This window comes from Pelobates fuscus, chromosome 1, assembly GCF_036172605.1.
Source record: "Pelobates fuscus isolate aPelFus1 chromosome 1, aPelFus1.pri, whole genome shotgun sequence".
In the NCBI taxonomy this organism is placed as follows: Eukaryota; Metazoa; Chordata; class Amphibia; order Anura; family Pelobatidae; genus Pelobates; species Pelobates fuscus.
The window spans coordinates 455905521-455925000 of record NC_086317.1 but is presented as its reverse complement, the minus strand read 5'-3'; the positions used below and the strand labels follow the sequence as shown (position 1 = coordinate 455925000).

Genomic DNA, 19480 nt, shown 5'->3' with positions numbered 1-19480 from the left:
TCAATTGGGCCAAATCATGGGCCCTGCACTTGAGTGGGCACCCTCCGACGCTACTTTCTTGATGGTTTCCTTTCCAGTGGCAGTCGAGTGCACTTAAATATCTTGGCATTGGAATCCCTTGGGATCTTTCCCTCATGTACAAACTGAATATTCCACCAATTTTAACGACCATTTTTGAGTTTGAACATTGGCACAAGTTATACTTACATTGGTAGGGCCAATCTATACAAATTGGTCAGCTTTCCTAAACTGTTTAATTCCCTCCAGGTGCTCCCAGTACTACTCTTGAAAAATGACGAGTGTTTGTTGCCTTACTAAATTGTACCAGCAAAGGGCTGATAGTGGTCTAAACCTACCTAATGCCATGGACTACAGTTTGGCGGCACAGCTTAAGCATGCGCTAGACTGGATTCAATCCCAAAACAGGTGTTCTAACTTGTCCTTGGAGTCCTATCTGGCATCACTGAACTCACTCGTGGCTCTCCTTCACAGGCCGCATCATGTACTCTCTGATTCTGTCCGATCTAATTCCCTCCTGGTTGCCCCTATCAGGGTGTGGAAACAGTCTTGCTTCAAATTGGGTGCCGATCCAACACGCACCATACACCTGCCCCTTCACAGTGTGGGCGAACAATGGGATCTCCACCTCCGGCCTCTTGTGGATTATGTTGGCCAGAGGTTTTTGTCCATTGCTGAACTATGGGAACGTTTCCCAGGCTTTCCACTTCCATGGTTCGCCTACTTTCAAATACGACTACTATAATACCATTACTCAACACTTCACGCCTGTTGACTGGGAGAACCATTTAGATGCCACGTTGTGTTCCTCTGATAACAATTCCTATTCCATTTCCAAACTCTGTATGATATTACGATACATCCCGGACTGGGGCTGCTTACAAACAGGCATAGGGAAGTGGAAGATGCATTTTCCGAATATAAGTCCGAGAGAGATGCTCACTGTACACTTTACTCATAGCCACACATTGCCAATGGTGTCTTATAAGGACGTTTTCCTTAAAACTTTACACTCTGCCTATTATTCCCCTCACCGATTCTATCTCATGGCCAGAAGGGAGAATGTGACTTGTTTCAAGTGTACACACACCAAGGCTGACCTGTATCACTGTCTGTGGGAGTGCGCTCTAACCCAATCTTTCTGTTCTGGACCAAACTAAACTGTTACTTAGATAGATAAAATTTCTCTTGACCTGGAGATCATATATACTCACCCTAGACGAATCTTTCAAAACCAAAGTGAAAATCACTTTGGAATACACCCTGACCCACGCAGGTGGTATCTTGGGAAAGATAGGGGTGGTTGAACATGTCTGCCACCCTCTCTTAAGTGGTTATGATGTCCCTCTGACCTCCTACTGGTAACTGTTCAAGCTCAACCTCTTACTTATAAACAATTACCTATTTAGTTTTGTAAATCTCATTTTGTTTTGTTCTGGTTTGTTTATGTTGAGGAAACTACAAAATAGTGAATGTAACTGACGGAATGTCTCTTTCTAACTGTCAAGACTGCTTCTAAGTTGTTGATGTCATTCATGTCATGCATTCACAATAAAAAATTGTTTTGGAAAAAAAAATACATATATATAATTTTTAAAAAAAATCTGCAAATCTGATCTGTGATCCAGGGCTTAAAAAAGTAAAGTCCTACTGTACTAGCCAGGTTTTAAAAGTTACTTGCAAGTGCAAGCCTGAAGGGTCCAACACACACGTAACTGGGCTAAATTTCTTCTTGCAATGGTAGACTTCTCACTTGCCAAAGTCTAACCGAGAGTGGAAATTTTGAGCTCTGCATATATTTCCTTTCAGTTCTGATGGCCGTGGAATTCAAGCATTTGTATTGTGTTTTTTTGTTCCTTTCTCCAAAGGTAAACTCATTTATTATCCTATTAAAAAAAAAAAACTATGGATCAGGTTGATATGTGTTTTTCTGACCGTGGCAAATACTGCTCCTTTCCCAAATGCACACCTTGAATAAATGGCAATTGAAGATAATTTAGATAACGTGAATAAAAGACAAACATTGCTATGAAAACAGGCAGCTTTTTAGTTTTTTGCTGCACCTGTTCAAACAGAATATTCAAATATAATGATATTAATAAAGGAACATTCTAACTTTTAAAATCAATATAACATGTTTCCTATGTTCAGTATTAGGGAGCCACCGTGTTTAAAGTTTTAAGTTACCGTATTTTTCGCTCCATAAGACGCACCTCACCATAAGACGCACCTAGTTTTTAGAGGAAGAAACCCAGAAAAAAAATATTCTGAACAAACTGTCCCATAGTGTTTCTTACTATGGGACAGTTTGTACAGAATATTTTTTTTCTCCCCTGTCCCATAGTGTCCCCCCCTCCCTCTCCTCTCCTCTCTCCCATAGACTTCATCTCCCCCCTCCCCATAGACTTCATCTCCCCCCTCCCTATAAACTTCATCTCCTCCCCCCTCCCCATAGACTTCATCTCCTCCCCCCTCCCCATAGACTTCATCTCCTCCCCCCTCCCCATAGACTTCATCTCCTCCCCCCCTCCCCATAGACTTCATCTCCTCCCCCCCTCCCCATAGACTTCATCTCCTCCCCCCCTCCCCATAGACTTCATCTCCTCCCCCCCTCCCCATAGACTTCATCTCCTCCCCCCCTCCCCATAGACTTCATCTCCTCCCCCCCTCCCCATAGACTTCATCTCCTCCCCCCCTCCCCATAGACTTCATCTCCTCCCCCCCTCCCCATAGACTTCATCTCCTCCCCCCCTCCCCATAGACTTCATCTCCTCCCCCCCTCCCCATAGACTTCATCTCCTCCCCCCCTCACCCATAGACTTCATCTCCTCCCCCCCTCCCCATAGACTTCATCTCCTCCCCCCCTCCCCATAGACTTCATCTCCTCCCCCCCTCCCCATAGACTTCATCTCCTCCCCCCCTCCCCATAGACTTCATCTCCTCCCCCCCTCCCCATAGACTTCATCTCCTCCCCCCCTCCCCATAGACTTCATCTCCTCCCCCCCTCCCCATAGACTTCATCTCCTCCCCCCCTCCCCATAGACTTCATCTCCTCCCCCCCCTCCCCATAGACTTATCTCCCATACTGTCCCCCTCCCCTTGTCCCATAATTACTTACCTGTCTTGCAGCGTTGGCCGGCAGCACAGGGCGCACCGCGGTAGTGGAACTTGAATTTCATGTTCCGGTTTCCGGCAGGACTGAAAGGAAGTGCGCACTCAGCTTGTGCACACTTCCTTTCAGTCCCGCCGGAAACCGGAACATGAAATTCAAGTTCCACTACCGCGGTGCACCCTGTGCTGCCGGCCAACGCTGCAAGACAGGTAAGTAAAGCTTCATATTCGCTCCATAAGACGCACAGACATTTCCCCTCACTTTTGAGGGGAAAAAAAGTGCGTCTTATGGAGCGAAAAATACGGTAAGTAAGAAAATAAGTGAAACTTTCCTGTAATCCATCGCCAGGACACACTTTATTCTACAGTTTTTCTCTGTGTGATCATGAAATATGATGATCTCTGGTCCAAGCAAATGGTTCTACTGCGCATGCAGGCAATCTGCCAGTCCAATCTTGCTCATAGAGAAACACTGAAAAGAAAAAAAAAAGAAGCTTTAGCCGTGTTCGACGTCATCACCGCAATGAAGGTCTTAAAGGGTTACTCCAGGCAGGATAACCATCATAACTAGATTTAGTTACATCTACGACAGTAAAGGTTTCAGTATGCAAACTGTGGGGGCCGGGGGGGGGGACGGGGACACAGTAGGTCCCCCCCTCATTATTTTTATGGCCCCCACCCACCGTGCAGGGGTGGAGGCCGGGGCTAGGACAGTAGGTCCCCCCCCTCATTATTTTCATGGCCCCCACCCACCGCGCAGGGGTGGGGGCGGGGGGAGGAGAGTAGCCCCCCCATTGTGATTTATGGCCCCCACCCACCGCATAGGGGTGGGGGCCGGGGGGGGGAGGACAGTAGGTGTGTCCCCCTCATTATTTTTATGGCCCCCACCCACCGCGCAGGGGGAGGACAGTAGGTCCCCCCCTCATTATTTTTATGGCCCCCACCCACCGCGCAGGGGTGGGGGCTGGGGGGAGGACAGTAGGTCCCCCCCTCATTATTTTCATGGCCCCCACCCACCGCGCAGGGGTGGGGGCGGGGGGAGGAGAGTAGCCCCCCCATTGTGATTTATGGCCCCCACCCACCGCATAGGGGTGGGGGCCGGGGGGGGGAGGACAGTAGGTCCCCCCCCCCTCATTATTTTTATGGCCCCCACCCACCGCGCAGGGGTGGTGGCCGGGGGGGGAGGACAGTAGGTCCCCCCCTCATTATTTTTATGGCCCCACCCACCGCGCAGGGGTGGGGGCCGGAGGGGAGGACAGTAGGTCCCCCCCCTCATTATTTTTATGGCCCCCACCAACCGCGCAGGGGTGGGGTCGTGGGGAGGACAGTAGGTCCCCCCCATTGTTATTTATGGCCCCCACCCACCGCGCAGGGGTGGAGGCCAGGGTGAGGACAGTAGGTCCCCCCCTCATTAGTTTTATGGCCCCCATCCACCGCGCAGTGGTGGGGGCGGGGGGAGGACAGTAGGTGTCACCCCCCCCCCCCCAGTGTGTATCAGGGTCAATCCATATCTGCCAAGTGACCCTATGTAGGGGGAACAGTTCCTATTCTGCTCTGTGTCAGTGTGTATCAGGGATCCTTAGGATAGGTGTCAATCCATATCTGCCAAGTGACCCTATGTAGGAGGAACAGTCCCTATTCTGCTCTGTGTCAGTGTCTGGAGGGAGTATCTGCAGTAACACAGAGTGTCTGGAGGGAGTATCTGCAGTAACACAGAGTGTCTGGAGGGAGTATCTGCAGTAACACAGAGTGTCTGGGGGGAGTATCTGCAGTAACACAGGGTGTCTGGAGGGAGTATCTGCAGTAACACAGAGTGTCTGGAGGGAGTATCTGCAGTAACACAGAGTGTCTGGGGGAGTATCTGCAGTAATACAGAGTGTCTGGGGGGAGTATCTGCAGTAACACAGAGTGTCTGCAGGGAGTATCTGCAGTAACAGAGTGTCTGGAGGGAGTATCTGCAGTAACAGAGTGTCTGGAGGGAGTATCTGCAGTAATACAGAGTGTCTGGAGGGAGTATCTGCTTGTAACATTTATATGCACTGAAAAAAAAAATGAATGCAGCTTCAGAATGAATCTTAAATGGATTCTGTCCAGGAGGTGGGAGAGTCTGGAAGGGAGGGTCTGCTGCTGATTGGCTGGAATGTGTCTACTGACTGTGAGGCACAGGGTCAAAGTTTACTCAATGATGACGAATAGGGGGCGGATCGAACCGCTCATATGTTCGAACCGTCCGGGACATCACTACTGGACTATAGTCGTGGGCAGGAGGCCAGCTTCCACACACCTCCAGGAGTTCGTGGCAAACGTACGTGGGAAGGAGCGTTTGTCAAAGCACTTATCAGGAGAAGACACGTGTGTCTCAGCCGATACAGGATTGTGCTTGTTGTTGGAGATCGCTCAGCTGACACTCTCAGCCAATGAGAACAACCAGAATGAATATGCTTAGCTATGGAGAGCTAATAAAATGGTACTATAACCTCTACTGCAGTCTGTAGTGGTTATGGTACTTGGGGTTTTGCTTTAAGAACCACTGTATTACATGGCCTCATTTCAAAGTTTTGCAGAGGAAATAGTGGTGAATGAGAACAAAACGCCATCTTTATTGGACTTCATTTCCTATCATGCTTTATAATTTTGTGCACGGTAGTCAAACAATAGTCAATGTAGCACATGCTTACCTGTATTGTCTATAGTTAGCTAATTTACAAATGCCATCATAGGAATGAAGTAGATCTGGATGCATGTTATGCTTGGCAAAAAGATCAGTGTCTGTGGAGACCTGTTTCTTCTAACAGCAAGTTCTGGTAAGAGTTCAGCGATGACTGTAGCTGTACAACTTTCTGCTAAGTACTTCCAATAAACAAAGTGTTGTTAGTTTTCTTCAAAGAACAGATGATGTTGACTAATGGCACAGCCAAAAGAAGTATGTGTCATTAAATATTTAACTGAGGCTCATAAATAGATACAGCATGCATTATGGCAGCGATCCTGTCACTCGCCCACTCAGCATGTATTATAATGTGCTAATTTACAATCGACAGCTTGTATTTGATTATTAACCCTACAGGCACACATGCCAAAAACATGTACATCATGTAATGCAAACTCTGTGGCCTCTTCTAGATCTATAAGAATGCTGTGATTAGCAAAATAGAATTAGTAGCTGGTTGCTTACTTCACAAGGTAACAAATCTACGTGTTTGCCACAAAGTTACATATAAAGTTATTTACTTTCATCAATCACTATTATTAGCTCAAACATATGTTGAAATGCAAAATGTAAGGTTGCATTTGTCACTGTTATCTTAAAGATATTTTAAGGTTTTGTATAATGAGTGATTCTGGTGTAAGGTTCTGTGGAGCAGTGTCCATAGAAACCAATGGAATGTTGACTTTTTGCTCCAGAATTACAGAAAAGACGTTGACCAATTCACTGATATAAGAGGAAGCTCTCTGATTGACAGGAGAGCGAGGCAGAGCTACAAGCTCAGAATTAAAGTCCTTCACAGAAGATAGAACATGTTTAAATGTGTAGATGAAAATGAATTGGAAGCTGAGAGTACAGGGACAGTATTCTACTACCATAATCATTCCACTAAAAGGTGATGGTCCATAAAGTATAAGTTTAAGGAGGTTTATGGGTCTCTCCAAACTATATAACCTGGTCCATCTACTTCAATAGCCTACGTCCCCCTTCCTTTTAATAATATTCACTTTTCTGGCTTCTAGACTTTTCAGCTTCTTCCCATCACTGAAATTCTTGTGTTATTTGTTCAACAATGGGTCAATGATGCCTCACATTGTTTGACTTGTGTGTAGCCAGACTGTCAGGGCATGCCCATCATTTAGAAAATTTACTTCCAGCTTGGAGTGTACAGAAAATCTACTGTTTAAGTCTCCCACATGTTATGTGAACCCACAAATGTGGCCTTACTGTTGTTCGTGCTTTTGGGTTTTTTCTTAAAGGGTACAGACTAATGACACTGAACAGTGAGGAATATTCTGATTGACATAATGGGATTGGTGCTTCAGATAGCAGTTGCTGTGGATATTGCTAGGACCCTGATTTTTTTTTTATTTCTAATTTATTTTTGTTATTTTATATATTTGATTTGCTAAAGCACCTTGTGATAAAATGAAGACTGAATTGAGAGGCTGTTTCATCATGTTATCCCCCAGGAAAATGTCCAAGAACAAGATAAGACTGTAGTTTTTTCCATTAATGAAGCTTATACAGGGTGGGGCAACATTTAGAGTCGGGCTTGATGAGTCAATAATGCTTTTATTAATGAACCAGTTTCAATTATATTACATGCAATGAATGCTTAACCTGTGTAGATTTGTTTGATTAGGTACAGAAGAGGTCATCTTTTAAATGAGTTCCATTTGCCGCCTGGTAACATAGGGCTTTTTAAATTGCAGTGATCACAACATTAGTTAATGTTTGAGGCTCTAGCGCTCGAATTTCTGCACAGATATCCTCCTTGAGCTACTCAAATGTACGCAGCTTCAGATATCCCCACAGGAAGTAATCAGAAGCTGAAAGGTCAGACGAACGTGGTGGCTTACATTGAAGTGGCGGTGGTGAGCTCTTTGTGTCAAAATAATTGACCTGCCGTTTTGAAAATTTGTGAAATTACCCTGGTGAAGCTCCCAATACTGCTTTATAATATGTACCTGCAACTAAAAAATGTAACTACTAACAAATAATTATATACCTGTCAAATCCTACTCTGAATTTTAGCATACCCAGTACATGGTCGTACATGCAATAGACATACAAGAAATTCAATAGAAAGCTTTGGGAAAGCCTGTATTGGCTGGAGAAACATAACATGGTGTATTCATTTTATGTAAAAAAAACTTACTGTTGGGAGGGACGGGAATAAGACATTTCCTTGAACCATAACCCGTGCAAGGGACAAAGGTGGTTATGGTTCTTTAAGTATCTCTGTAAGTAATCATTATAGGTAGCATGTAAAGAAATGTTGTTTGTGTATTATTGCCTGCGCACATTTGTTCAATTCAAAATCATAGTGCTAAGGAATGTATGAGTTTTCCAAGATACAGATACAGTGGGCTTTGGCATAATGTGAAAGAATTCTGCGGACAGATTAATTAATTTAAATGATCAAGTGACTAACTCACCTAGAACCAGGGAGGATAGTTTTGCATGATAAATATGTTTAATAGGATTGTTTTAAAATATAATATGAGAAACACTTCCCGAAGCCATTTCCATTTAGAAACCTGAAACTAATTATAATGGCTGAAAGTGTTATAACTACAAATATTGGCAAGTAGGAAAAAACGTGTCCTCAATTCACACGCAGAGTGTAGGATTATTGGAAATAACTGCCAGTGTAGGAAAGGGATCATTGTTTCTGCTGTAACGGAATCTTGGCATCTCAGTGAACAGAGCTGGCACAGTGCTGCCTTGTATGAAGATTAGCACCTAGTATTCTCTTTATTTCCTAGAGAGCTGTGTTATGAACTTGGAGCTTAAAGAAACACTAAATGGGAGAAATTAGCCTGTTTTCTTAATGCATTATACAGATAATGTATTAAAAATATATGGGGGGAAAATCTATGTATTTTGTTTCCAGGGCACTGTTTAGTAGATCTGTATACTGCGACAGGCAGATCATTCATTCGGTAGAAATTAGTTAAAGGACCACTATAGGCACCCTGACCACTTCAGCTAAATGAAGTGGTCTGGGTGCCAGGTCCAGCTAGGATTAACCCTTTTTTCTATAAACATCGCAGTTTCAGAGAAACTGTTATGCTTATAATAGGGTTAATCTAGCCTCTAGTGCCTGTCTCATTTACAGCCCCGCTTCTCACTGTGATTTTCACAGTGAGAAGACGCCAGCGTCCATAGGAAAGCATTGTGAATGCTTTCCTATGGACTGGCTGAATGCGCGGAGGAGAGTCCCCCGCCCGGCGCTGGAGAAAGAGGTAAGTTTAACCCCTTCCTCCCCCTAGAGCCCGGCGGGAGGGGGGCCCTGAGGGTGGGGGCACCCTCAGGGCACTATAGATTATACACATCTCATTAAATCATAGATCTCATAAGCTCACAATATTAAGACTAAAGCAATCGAAAAGCATATCTAAACTAAAAAAAATATATATACAACTTATCAAATATTAGCAAAAAAATAACCAAAAAGATAGAAAAACAGGCAAAATTAATCAACAAATGTACTAAAGTAAACCAAATAAAAATAATAATAAGAATAAAAAAATTATTTTTTATTTCTATTATTAATTTTATTTGGTTTACTTTAGTACATATATATAAATAATATATATATATTTTTTTAATTCTACATATATATTTATGTAATTTGCGGGACCTGCCTGATAACCCAGGCAGAAAGTCCAGAGAATTTAATTTGCTAGTAGTGATGTCCCGAAGAGTTCGCCAGGAACCGTTCGCTGGCGAACATAGTGTGTTCGCGGTCGCGAACACGCGCGATGTTCGGTCCGCCCCCTATTCGTCATCATTGAGTAAACTTTGTCCCTGTACCTCACAGTCAGCAGACACATTCCAGCCAATCAGCAGCAGACCCTCCCACCTCCATGACGAATAGGGGGTGGACCGAACATCGCGCGTGTTCGCAACCACGAACACGCTATTTTTGCCGGCGAACTGTTCGGGTCATCACTATTTGCTAGCACTATATTTAACCCTGTAACTTTCCAAGACACCATAAAACCTGTACATGGGGGGGTACTGTTTTACTCGGGCGACTTCGCTGAACACAAATATTAGTGATTCAAAACAGTAAATCATATCACAGCGATGATATTGTCAGTGAAAGTGACTTTTTTTAATTTTTCACACACAAACAGCACTTTTACTGATGATATAATTGTTGTGATACATTTTCCAGTTTTGAAACACTAATATTTGCGTTCAGCAAAGTCTCCTGAGTATAACAGTACCCCCCATGTACAGGTTTTATAGCGTTTTTGAAAGTTACAGGGTCAAATATATGGGTCAAATATTTTTACATTGAAAATGGCCAGGTTGGTTACGTTGCCTTTGAGAGCTTATGGTAGCCGAGGAATGAGAATTACCCCCATGATGGCATGTTTCAAAACAGTAAAATGTATTACAACGATGATATCATCAGTGAAAGTGTAGTGTTTTGCATTTTTCTCACACAAACGGCACTTACACTGACGATATAATTCTTGTGATACATTTTACGGTTTTGAAACACTAATATTTGTGTTCAGCGAAGTCTCCTGAGTATAACAGTACCCCTCATGTACATGTTTTATGGTGTTTTCAAGAGTTACAGAGTCAAATATAAGGCTTGTGTTTTAGTGTTTTCACACTGAAATTCACCAGATTGGTTACGTTGCCTTTGAGAGCGTATGGTAGCCCAGGAATGACAATTACCCCCATGATGGCATACAATTTGCAAAAGTAGACAACCCAAGGTGTTGCAAATGGGGTATGTCCAGTCTTTTTTAGTAGCCACTTAGTCACAAACACTGGCCAAAAATGGCATTCAAATTATTTTTTGCCATTTTCCACACAGAAACAAATATTCAAGGTGAGTTTAACCCTTTTATCAAATTATATAATAATGATATAGAGCAATATTTAATTAAAACATATTACAACACTCTCAAAGCATCATAACCATTACAGCAGGGCTAGAGAAATGTGCATGCAATCTAGGAGCCAGCTGAAAAAAGTTTTTAACTAACAAAGCTTAATTTTAAGCGACAAAAATACATTTCTTAAATGGACACTATAGGCACCAGAGCCACTACAGCTTATTGAATTTGTTATGATGGGTAGAATCATTACCTTTAGGCTTTTTGCTGTAAACACTGTCTTTTCAGAGAAAATTCAGTGTTTACATTACAGCCTAGTGATAACTTCACTGGCCACTCCTCAGATAGCTGCTCGAGATCCTACCTGGGTCATGGCTGCCTAAAAGGCATCCAAACATTCAGTGTCTCCACCCTCTGCATGCAGACACTGAACTTTCATTGATTCAATTCATTTCTATGAGGAGATGCTGATTGGCCAGGGCTGTGTTTGAATCATGCTGGCTCTGCCCCTGATCTGCCTCTTTGTCAGTCTCAGCCAATCCTATGGGGAAGCATTGTGATTGGATCAGGCTACCACTTCTGATGATGTCAGCAGACTGCTTTTTTTCTTCTGAGGCAGACAGGGCAGAGCCAGCAGCTTCTGGCTTGAATACAGTAAGATTTTGCTACATTTATGGAGGCATGAGGGGCCCAGGGGGGCTAGATGGTGGCGTTAACACTATAGGGTCAGGAATACATGTTTGTGTTCCTGACCCTACAGTGATCCTTTAAAGGACCACTCTAGGCACCCAGACCACTTCAGCTTAATGAAGTGGTCTGGGTGCCAGGTCCAGCTAGGGTTAACCCATTTTTTTATAAACATAGCAGTTTCAGAGAAACTGCTATGTTTATTAATGGGTTAAGCCTTCCCCCAAATCCTCTAGTGGCTGTCTCATTGACAGCCGCTAGAGGCGCTTGCGTGATTCTCACTGTGAAAATCACAGTGAGAGCACGCAAGCGTCCATAGGAAAGCATTGTAAATGCTTTCCTATGCGACCGGCTGAATGCGCGCGCAGCTCTTGCCGCGTGTGCGCATTCAGCCGACGGGGCGGAATGGAGGAGGATCGGAGGCAGAGAGCTCCACGCCCAGCGCTGGAAAAAGGTAAGTTTTACCCCTTTTCCCCTTTCCAGAGCCGGGCGGGAGGGGGACCCTGAGGGTGGGGGCACCCTCAGGGCACTATAGTGCCAGGAAAACGAGTGTTTTCCTGGCACTAGAGTGGTCCTTTAAGGGGTTAAGCATATGCATATATATATATATATATATATATATATATATATGCATTTGCAATATTCAATGTTTCAGTCCAACTACCTTGACATATTAAGGAAAGTTTGCTACTGGCACTGAAATGGTGAATGTTTGTTCACCATACATACATGTTGTATCAGACCCCATAAACTGATGTTATTTATTTATTTGTTTATTTAGTGTTACTATTTATTTTTAAGACACTAACATATTCCGTAGCAACGGTGGCCTCACAATGCAAGCAGTCAGTGACATTTACAAGTTATGATAGCAGATATGGCCCGACAACTTATTTCCCAATAGTCTGATGTTTGCCTCATATGTTTTACTTATGCCTTCCAACCAGCCCTTGGCGTATTTTAATGAGCTGTTTAGGGAAGCTAATGTATATTTGTGAATTATAAAGTACGGATAAATAACATTTGTATGCCTGACTCTGGGTTTTTAATAACTTTAATAGTTTGGCTAAAGGTATGCACCAAATCTACTATGTATACTTATGCTGCCCTGAATATTAATGCAGTATAGAAAACTATAAGCAATTTTAAATATTTTTTCATGTACACATTTTTTTTTTTTTTTTCCTTTGCTACTTGATTTGTCTGATAGATATTTTACTTTGTTGTTCTGGACCTCCAGTCTGTTTGACACTGTACATAATGACCAAGGGCCACCTGATGTTTTTTAAATTGTTAATATTCTTAAACAGGACACTATAGTCACCAAAACAACTTAACTTAATGAAGCAGTATCGGTGTATAGATCATGCTCCAGCAGTCTCACTGCTCAATTATCTGCCATTTAGAAGTTAAATCACTTTGTTTATGCAGCCCTAGCCACACCTCCCTGCATGTGATGTACACAGCCTTCTTAAACATTTCCTGTAAAGAATCATCTAATGTTTACACTTCTTTATTGCAAATTATGTTTAATTGAGAATTTATCTCCTGCTTTGTTAATAGCTTGCTAGACCTCACAGGAGCCCTCTGCGTGTCATTAAAGTTTAATTTACAAAGCAGGAGATAACATTTAAAGTAAGTAACATCTAATCGAAAATGAAACCATTTTGAGGTGTGGCTAGGACTGCATAAACAGAAACAAAAGTGATTAAACTCCTGAATGGCATAGAATTGAGCAGTGAGACTGCAGGGGCATGATCTATACACCAAAACTGCTTCATTAAGCTAAAGTTGTTTTGGTGACTGTAGTGTCCCTTCAATATGCTTCCAATATGGACACATACAGGGGTGATATCCTTTGTAAGAAGCTCCTTAAAAGCCAGAACCTTCTTTATATTTGTGTAAAACTATTTTTAAGGACTGTATAATCTAATTGCTGTCTTAGACAGGTCCATTTATGAGTAAAATAAGATATGAAAATTCTAATCGTACCAGGAGATAACTTGCAGAGAATGCATATGAATATATAATTGCTGGTTCTAAAATAGGTTATAGATGATTTAAGTGTGGCAGCCAGAGAAAGTGCATTAATAGAACACCATATAAAACACGGATTTAAAAAATAAGGTATCAAACACTTAATGAGAGATGTCCAGGAAAAGTGCTGCCCCTACTGAGAATTGGGGAACATCAACTAAATGGTGGAAAGTACAAAAAAGGAAAATAAGAACAAATAAAGCAGCAAAAATTGGAAATTAGGATGAACAGCTACTGAAATTTCACATCTAGACATTGCTCAAAGCATTGGAGTTCAAAATAGAGATATCATGAAGCTGGAATCCATATAAAGTCACAATTGTGAAAACAGTATTGAAGATATCTCTATGCAACAGTGTTTCAGCTATCTGGATAGGCAGCTATGTTATGAAGTAATATAAGTTGCAAATTATCCAAAGCTGGTGTAGTATACTCTGAAGTACAGAGTGTAAGATGTATATCAAGTGATCTGATATAAAGGTATCGATAGGCGCAATAAAAATGCAGTAGGAGGTGGTGTATAATCACTTTTAGAACACAGTGAGATCTAAAGTGTCTTGATTCTTCACTGTGCTACAAATCCAAAAAGGACAGGCATATATGCAGAGATAGAGAGTTGCAGGATAAGGAGATAGATTGTAACAGCTTCATCCTGGCTAATAGTTACCATATCTCTATTTAAAGCCATAATGTCAACACTCTAGATATGGGTTATATTAGGATACACTTAAAGATGGACAGGAAAAGAGTGGAAAAAATGGTATATGCAGGGACTGAATAAATAGGAATCTACCTATACAGTACAATAGAATAAAAATATGTGAAATAGTATTGCAAATCTACAAAAAATCTCAACTAGTATAAATAAGCTCCCATACTAGCTAAAAAATATGAGTAAAATAAATATGAAAATCCTAAACGTACCAGGAGATAACTTGCAGAGAATTTGTGGGTCAATTTGGAATTTTTCAGTGCATTCCCACATTAACCATAGATACATGTTAGATTACTTGTTAGAGGACCTATTCTCTCCTATGAAATCTATCCTTCTAATTAGTCTGGATTAATTACCGTATATCATCTTATGTTCGTGGTATCTCACTTTCTACTTTGTAATGTTTACTCATACATCTGTACTTATTTATAATTTGTTTATTTACTTCATGCAGTCAGTATAGATTCATTTGTACCAATATCTGTTTATTGCTAACTATTAATATTTTTTAGATTTACACCCATATACTATTTACACATTTTTTGGGTGATATATGATGGTGTCTGCTTAATTTCACTACCTATGGTTACATATATATTAACAAATATACCACCATTTATCTGTATCCTTATTTGTAACATCAGCTATCTGCTTTTGTAAAGTTTATTTAGCCATCATAATCTGCCTCCTTAATTTTGGTTATATCCATTTCAGACATAAGCTATGTATCTTTATGTGGCTATAGCGATTACCAAAAAGAGAGAGAGAATACACACCAGAAATCACAATGAATAATCAACCAGGTTTAATAAAACCAATATCAGGTTGAAATACAATGCAAAAAATACAATTAAACAATAATATATAAAGTGATACAAAAATAGACATAAAACATAAGCAATAAACAATAATAATATACCAAAATTCTCACGAGCCTAACTGAGCAGAAACAGGAATCAAAAATAACCCCCTAACGTTTCGGCACCTCCTGGTTGCCTTTATCTTAATAAAGGCAACCAGGAAGTGCTGAAACGTTGGGGGGTTATATTTGATTCCTGTTTCTGCCCAGTTAGGCTCGTGAGAATTTTGGTATATTATTATTGTTTCTTGCTTATGTGCTTATGTTTATTGCTTTATTGCTTATGCCTATTTTTGTATCACTTTATATATTATTGTTTAATTTTTTTTTTTGCATTGTATTTCAACCTGATATTTGTTTTATTAAACCTGGTTGATTATTCATTGTGATTTCTGGTGTGCATTCTCTCTCTTTTTGGTCACTATTTATATTGGTATTTGAGGGAATACCAGCAAGAGAATTAGCACCCAGGTGCCTATAGCCTGTAATAATAATAATTTAGGTCTCTCCATACTGTATTTATTGTATGGCTATAGCGTTTTCCAACATAATATCGATTTCATATATACACTGCTCCCCATATTTATGGTGTCTCTAATTGGGGTAACTATCTCAAATTATATCTGAGAGAATTGCTGTTGTGACTGGCTGTAATTGAAGGGACCCTATAGTCCCCAGAACAACTACAGCTTATTGAATTTGTTCTGGTGAGTAGAATCATTACCGTCAGGCTTTTTGCTGTAAACACTGTCTTTTCAGAGAAAATGCAGTGTTTACATCACAGCCTAGTGATAACTTCACTGGCCACTCCTCAGATGGCTGTTAGAGATCCTTCCTGGGTCATGGCTGCCTAAAATGCATCCAAACATTCAGTGTCTCCTCCCTCTGCATGCAGACACCAAACTTTCCTCATAGAGATTCATTGATTCAATTCATCTCTATGAGGAGATGCAGGGCAGTGTTTGAATTGTGCTGGCTCTGCCCCTGATCAGCCAATACTATGGAGAAGCACTGTGATTGGTTCAGGCCACCATTTCTGATGATAGCAGCAGACTGCTTGTTTTTCTGAGTCAAACAGCATGCAGAGTTACAGCTTCAGGCTTGAATACAGTAAGATTTTTTACTATATTTATAGAGGCATGAGGGGCCCAGGGGGGCTAGATGGTGGTTTTAACACAAGGGGTCAGGAATACAAGTTTGTGTTTCTGACCCTATAGTGATTCTTTAAGTTTACTAGTATCATTTTTCTCTATTTAAGAATATAATGTTATTCCATGATTGTTTTATATATATTTTTATATACACTATATCATGTTCATTTTCCTTGTGGTCATGTTATGTACTCATCTGAATTTTATGTATTATACTGATAATCATCTGTTCACTTTTATTTTTCAAGTTATGTATTTATTTTGCTCTAAGATGATATGTCATAGATGTACTATATATTGCTGGCTTAGCACCAGCTATTTATATATTTTGGGGTCTTATTTTTAATGAGTCAGCTGCTGCCCTTATACAGCTGGTTCAGGTGCTATATATGTATGCTGGGTAGATTTATCCAGCTATCAGTCTCTGGTGAAGTGACACTGGAGTCACGAAACGCGTAAAGCAGATTTCACGGCATATGCTGCAAGATCATTCCGCTCATATGGTGGACTCATATGCTGATTATATCAGCCATGAGTCCATGGGTGACATAATCAATCTTGATGATCTCAGCCTAGCCACTAATTTCCCATAGGAAAGCGTTTGGAGGCTATTAAGCATGTACTAATCAGCATCTCCTCATAGAGATATATTGAATCAATGGATCTCTATGGGAAACATTCAACGCCTCAATGCAGAGCATGGAGATTCTGAACGTAGATACTGCACACTGTGCAGCACTGGACTAGGAAGCACCTCTAGTGGATGTCTTAGTGATGGCTACTAGATGTGTTACCAGGCAGCAATATAATCTGTCTTTTCACTGAAAAAGGCAGTGATTACATTGAAAAGCCTGAAATGACAGGCTATCAACGCCAGAACCACTACATAAGCTGTAGTGGCTCTGAAGACTATAGTGTCCATTTAAGAATTGTATTTTTGTCGCTTAATATTAAGCTTTGTTAGTTAAAAACTTTTTTCAGCTGGCTGCTAGATTGCATGCAAATTTATCTAGCCCTGCTGTAATGGTTATGATGCTTTGAGAGTGTTGTAATATGTTTTAATTAAATATTGCTCTATATCATTATAATATAATTTGATAAAAGGGTTAAACTCACCTTGAAAACTTGGTGTGTTACTGAGATATTAAATGATTTTACCGTGATGAAATAAAGGAAGCTTTGTTTACACAGTATCCTTAGTCTCTTATTATGTGTGCCGCAGCAGCTGTAGCCGTCATCTTATTGTTTATTGACAAGGAATAGTTTATTTATTGCAGTAAATCTACTGACAGGTCTTCAGATGTTTAACTGCAGCCGTGTATCTCTCTGGGAAGAGACAGATAAATGGCAGAAGTTTGGACTGAAACATGACTGGACCATAAATAAGTAAACCCAGGCTGTAAAAGTCAGCGACTGTGAAAGTAGTTATCCTCAGATTATGCTTATAAAGGACATTATATGCCATTATACTCTAGGTCAAGTTTTACTGTCTGACTTTCACTATTGGACAAGAATTCTCATCACTCTCTGCCAACCTGAGTGATAGTTACATAGTTACATAGCTGAATAGAGACTTGCATCCATCAAGTTCAGCCTTCCTCGCATATGTTTTTTTGCTGTTGATCCAAAAGAAGGCAAAAAATTTCCTTCTTGAGACCAGAATGGCAGTCAGATTTATCCTTGGATCAAACAGTTATTACCCTACATTGAAAGATTATATCCTTGAATAGTTACTGTAATACTTCAATAAATGGAGAGCTGCGTATTGGTTAAACCCAGTCGGAAGAGGGGGAATAAGTCTTTGAAAACTAAATAAAAATCTCACTTGTTAAGAGCAAGCTTAATTTTTTCTACCTGATATCCGCACAATTTTTCATTGCAATTTAGTCTGGCTGAGGATGTTGGGAGTTGCAATCAAAAGAGAAGCAAGAAAAATAAGTTGCTTAGAGGGTGTTTGATTCTTGCAGACTTTAAATCGTAAAGTTCCGAATTGCATCAAATTGCCACTTCGTACAGCTGGCCTCCCTGTGCACATATCTCTCATTTATTGGTATCATGAATATGCCAGAGTTTGTACGCTCTGTCTTGTTTGTTGTGAAATGCTTATTCCACGTTACTTTAATATAATTAAGATGCTGACACTTGTTGTTCTTCAGTAAGAAGAGATAAATAATCCTCCCAGTGGCAGCAGGGATGTGTTTTTACTAATTGCATTACTTTTCTGACTTACTACCAGGGCTGACAAGTCGCGCACTTTCAGATTTCCGCTTGATGAAGGACCTGTCTTTGGAAACTCAATTAGATCCGCAGCGTAGACAGGAGAGGTTGCTGAAGCTGACAAAGAACATTGAGAGGTAATTCATTTAACATGCTGCAGGGTTCTAAGCCATTACAAAAATCATCCAGCAAGTCACCCTTTAGATAAACTGCTGAAAGCCAGATCTATAGCTCTTACTTTCAGGCCAAGTCCTCCAATATAACAGGAAGAATTTATTGAAATGCCAACTGGATTGCTATGGGTTTGTAACTAGAAGATGTTTTATATCATTTTGCATTCACATATTTAGAAAATAAGATCGTCTGTCTGTGCTGTGAACAATAATAAATTTTGCCTGGTAGAGACAGCTGAATTTATTTTCTTTAAAGCAGAAGTGGCCAAAACGGGGCTACCACCTGTTGAAGAACTGCAATTTTCTTGATGCGTACGCTGATTAAAGGGGCACTGTCAACCGTGACATCGCTGCTGGGTGGGGGGGAAGCAATTAAAGGTGAGATTTACTTACCTAAACCTGTCCCTCGCGAGTACCGTCCTCTTCCCCTCTCTGCTCCTTTTAAGTGCCAGGAGCTGATGTCATTGTGCACGCATGCACGAGAGTACAGCGTTGAGGTCTATGTAGGATCACGTGCGACCAAGGATTCCTCCATAGACAGATCCATTTTCGTGCAGCCATCCCATTGCCCAGTCTACTGGTTTGGGGAATGGAAGTTACCAATATAAGAAACATCCTTAAAAGAAAATATAATATACTGCACAATAGCTCAGTGTTGTAATTCTATTTGGCATCACTTTCTTTGCGATTGGTTGAGCTTGAGAATTTGGCCAAACACAACTATCAGATTAAGACTTTTTTGATGCAGGGGCATGAGAGAAGTGGAAGTAAACACTGATCAGAGAGTTTGTACTGAATACTTACTACTCACACTGTTTCCGCGCAACAACAGCCGATAAAAAAAGAAAAAACATAAATTCAAGTGAAAAACTGCTGGTTATGAGCCAATTCCTCTCCCTGGTTGACGAGAAGGATTAGGGTACACATGGGAACTAGG

The 19480-nt window shown here is 41.0% G+C and overlaps 1 protein-coding gene across 1 annotated transcript in view; it reads left to right on the top strand.

Annotated features, from left to right (window-relative positions):
- PIWIL4 (piwi like RNA-mediated gene silencing 4) overlaps nucleotides 1-19480 on the top strand; it is a 188845-nt gene that overhangs the window by 130896 nt on the left and 38469 nt on the right. The window contains exon 11 of the mRNA XM_063430649.1: nucleotides 18390-18507. Within this exon, the coding sequence (XP_063286719.1) occupies nucleotides 18390-18507 (118 nt within the window). The remainder of the gene's footprint in view (nucleotides 1-18389; nucleotides 18508-19480) is intronic.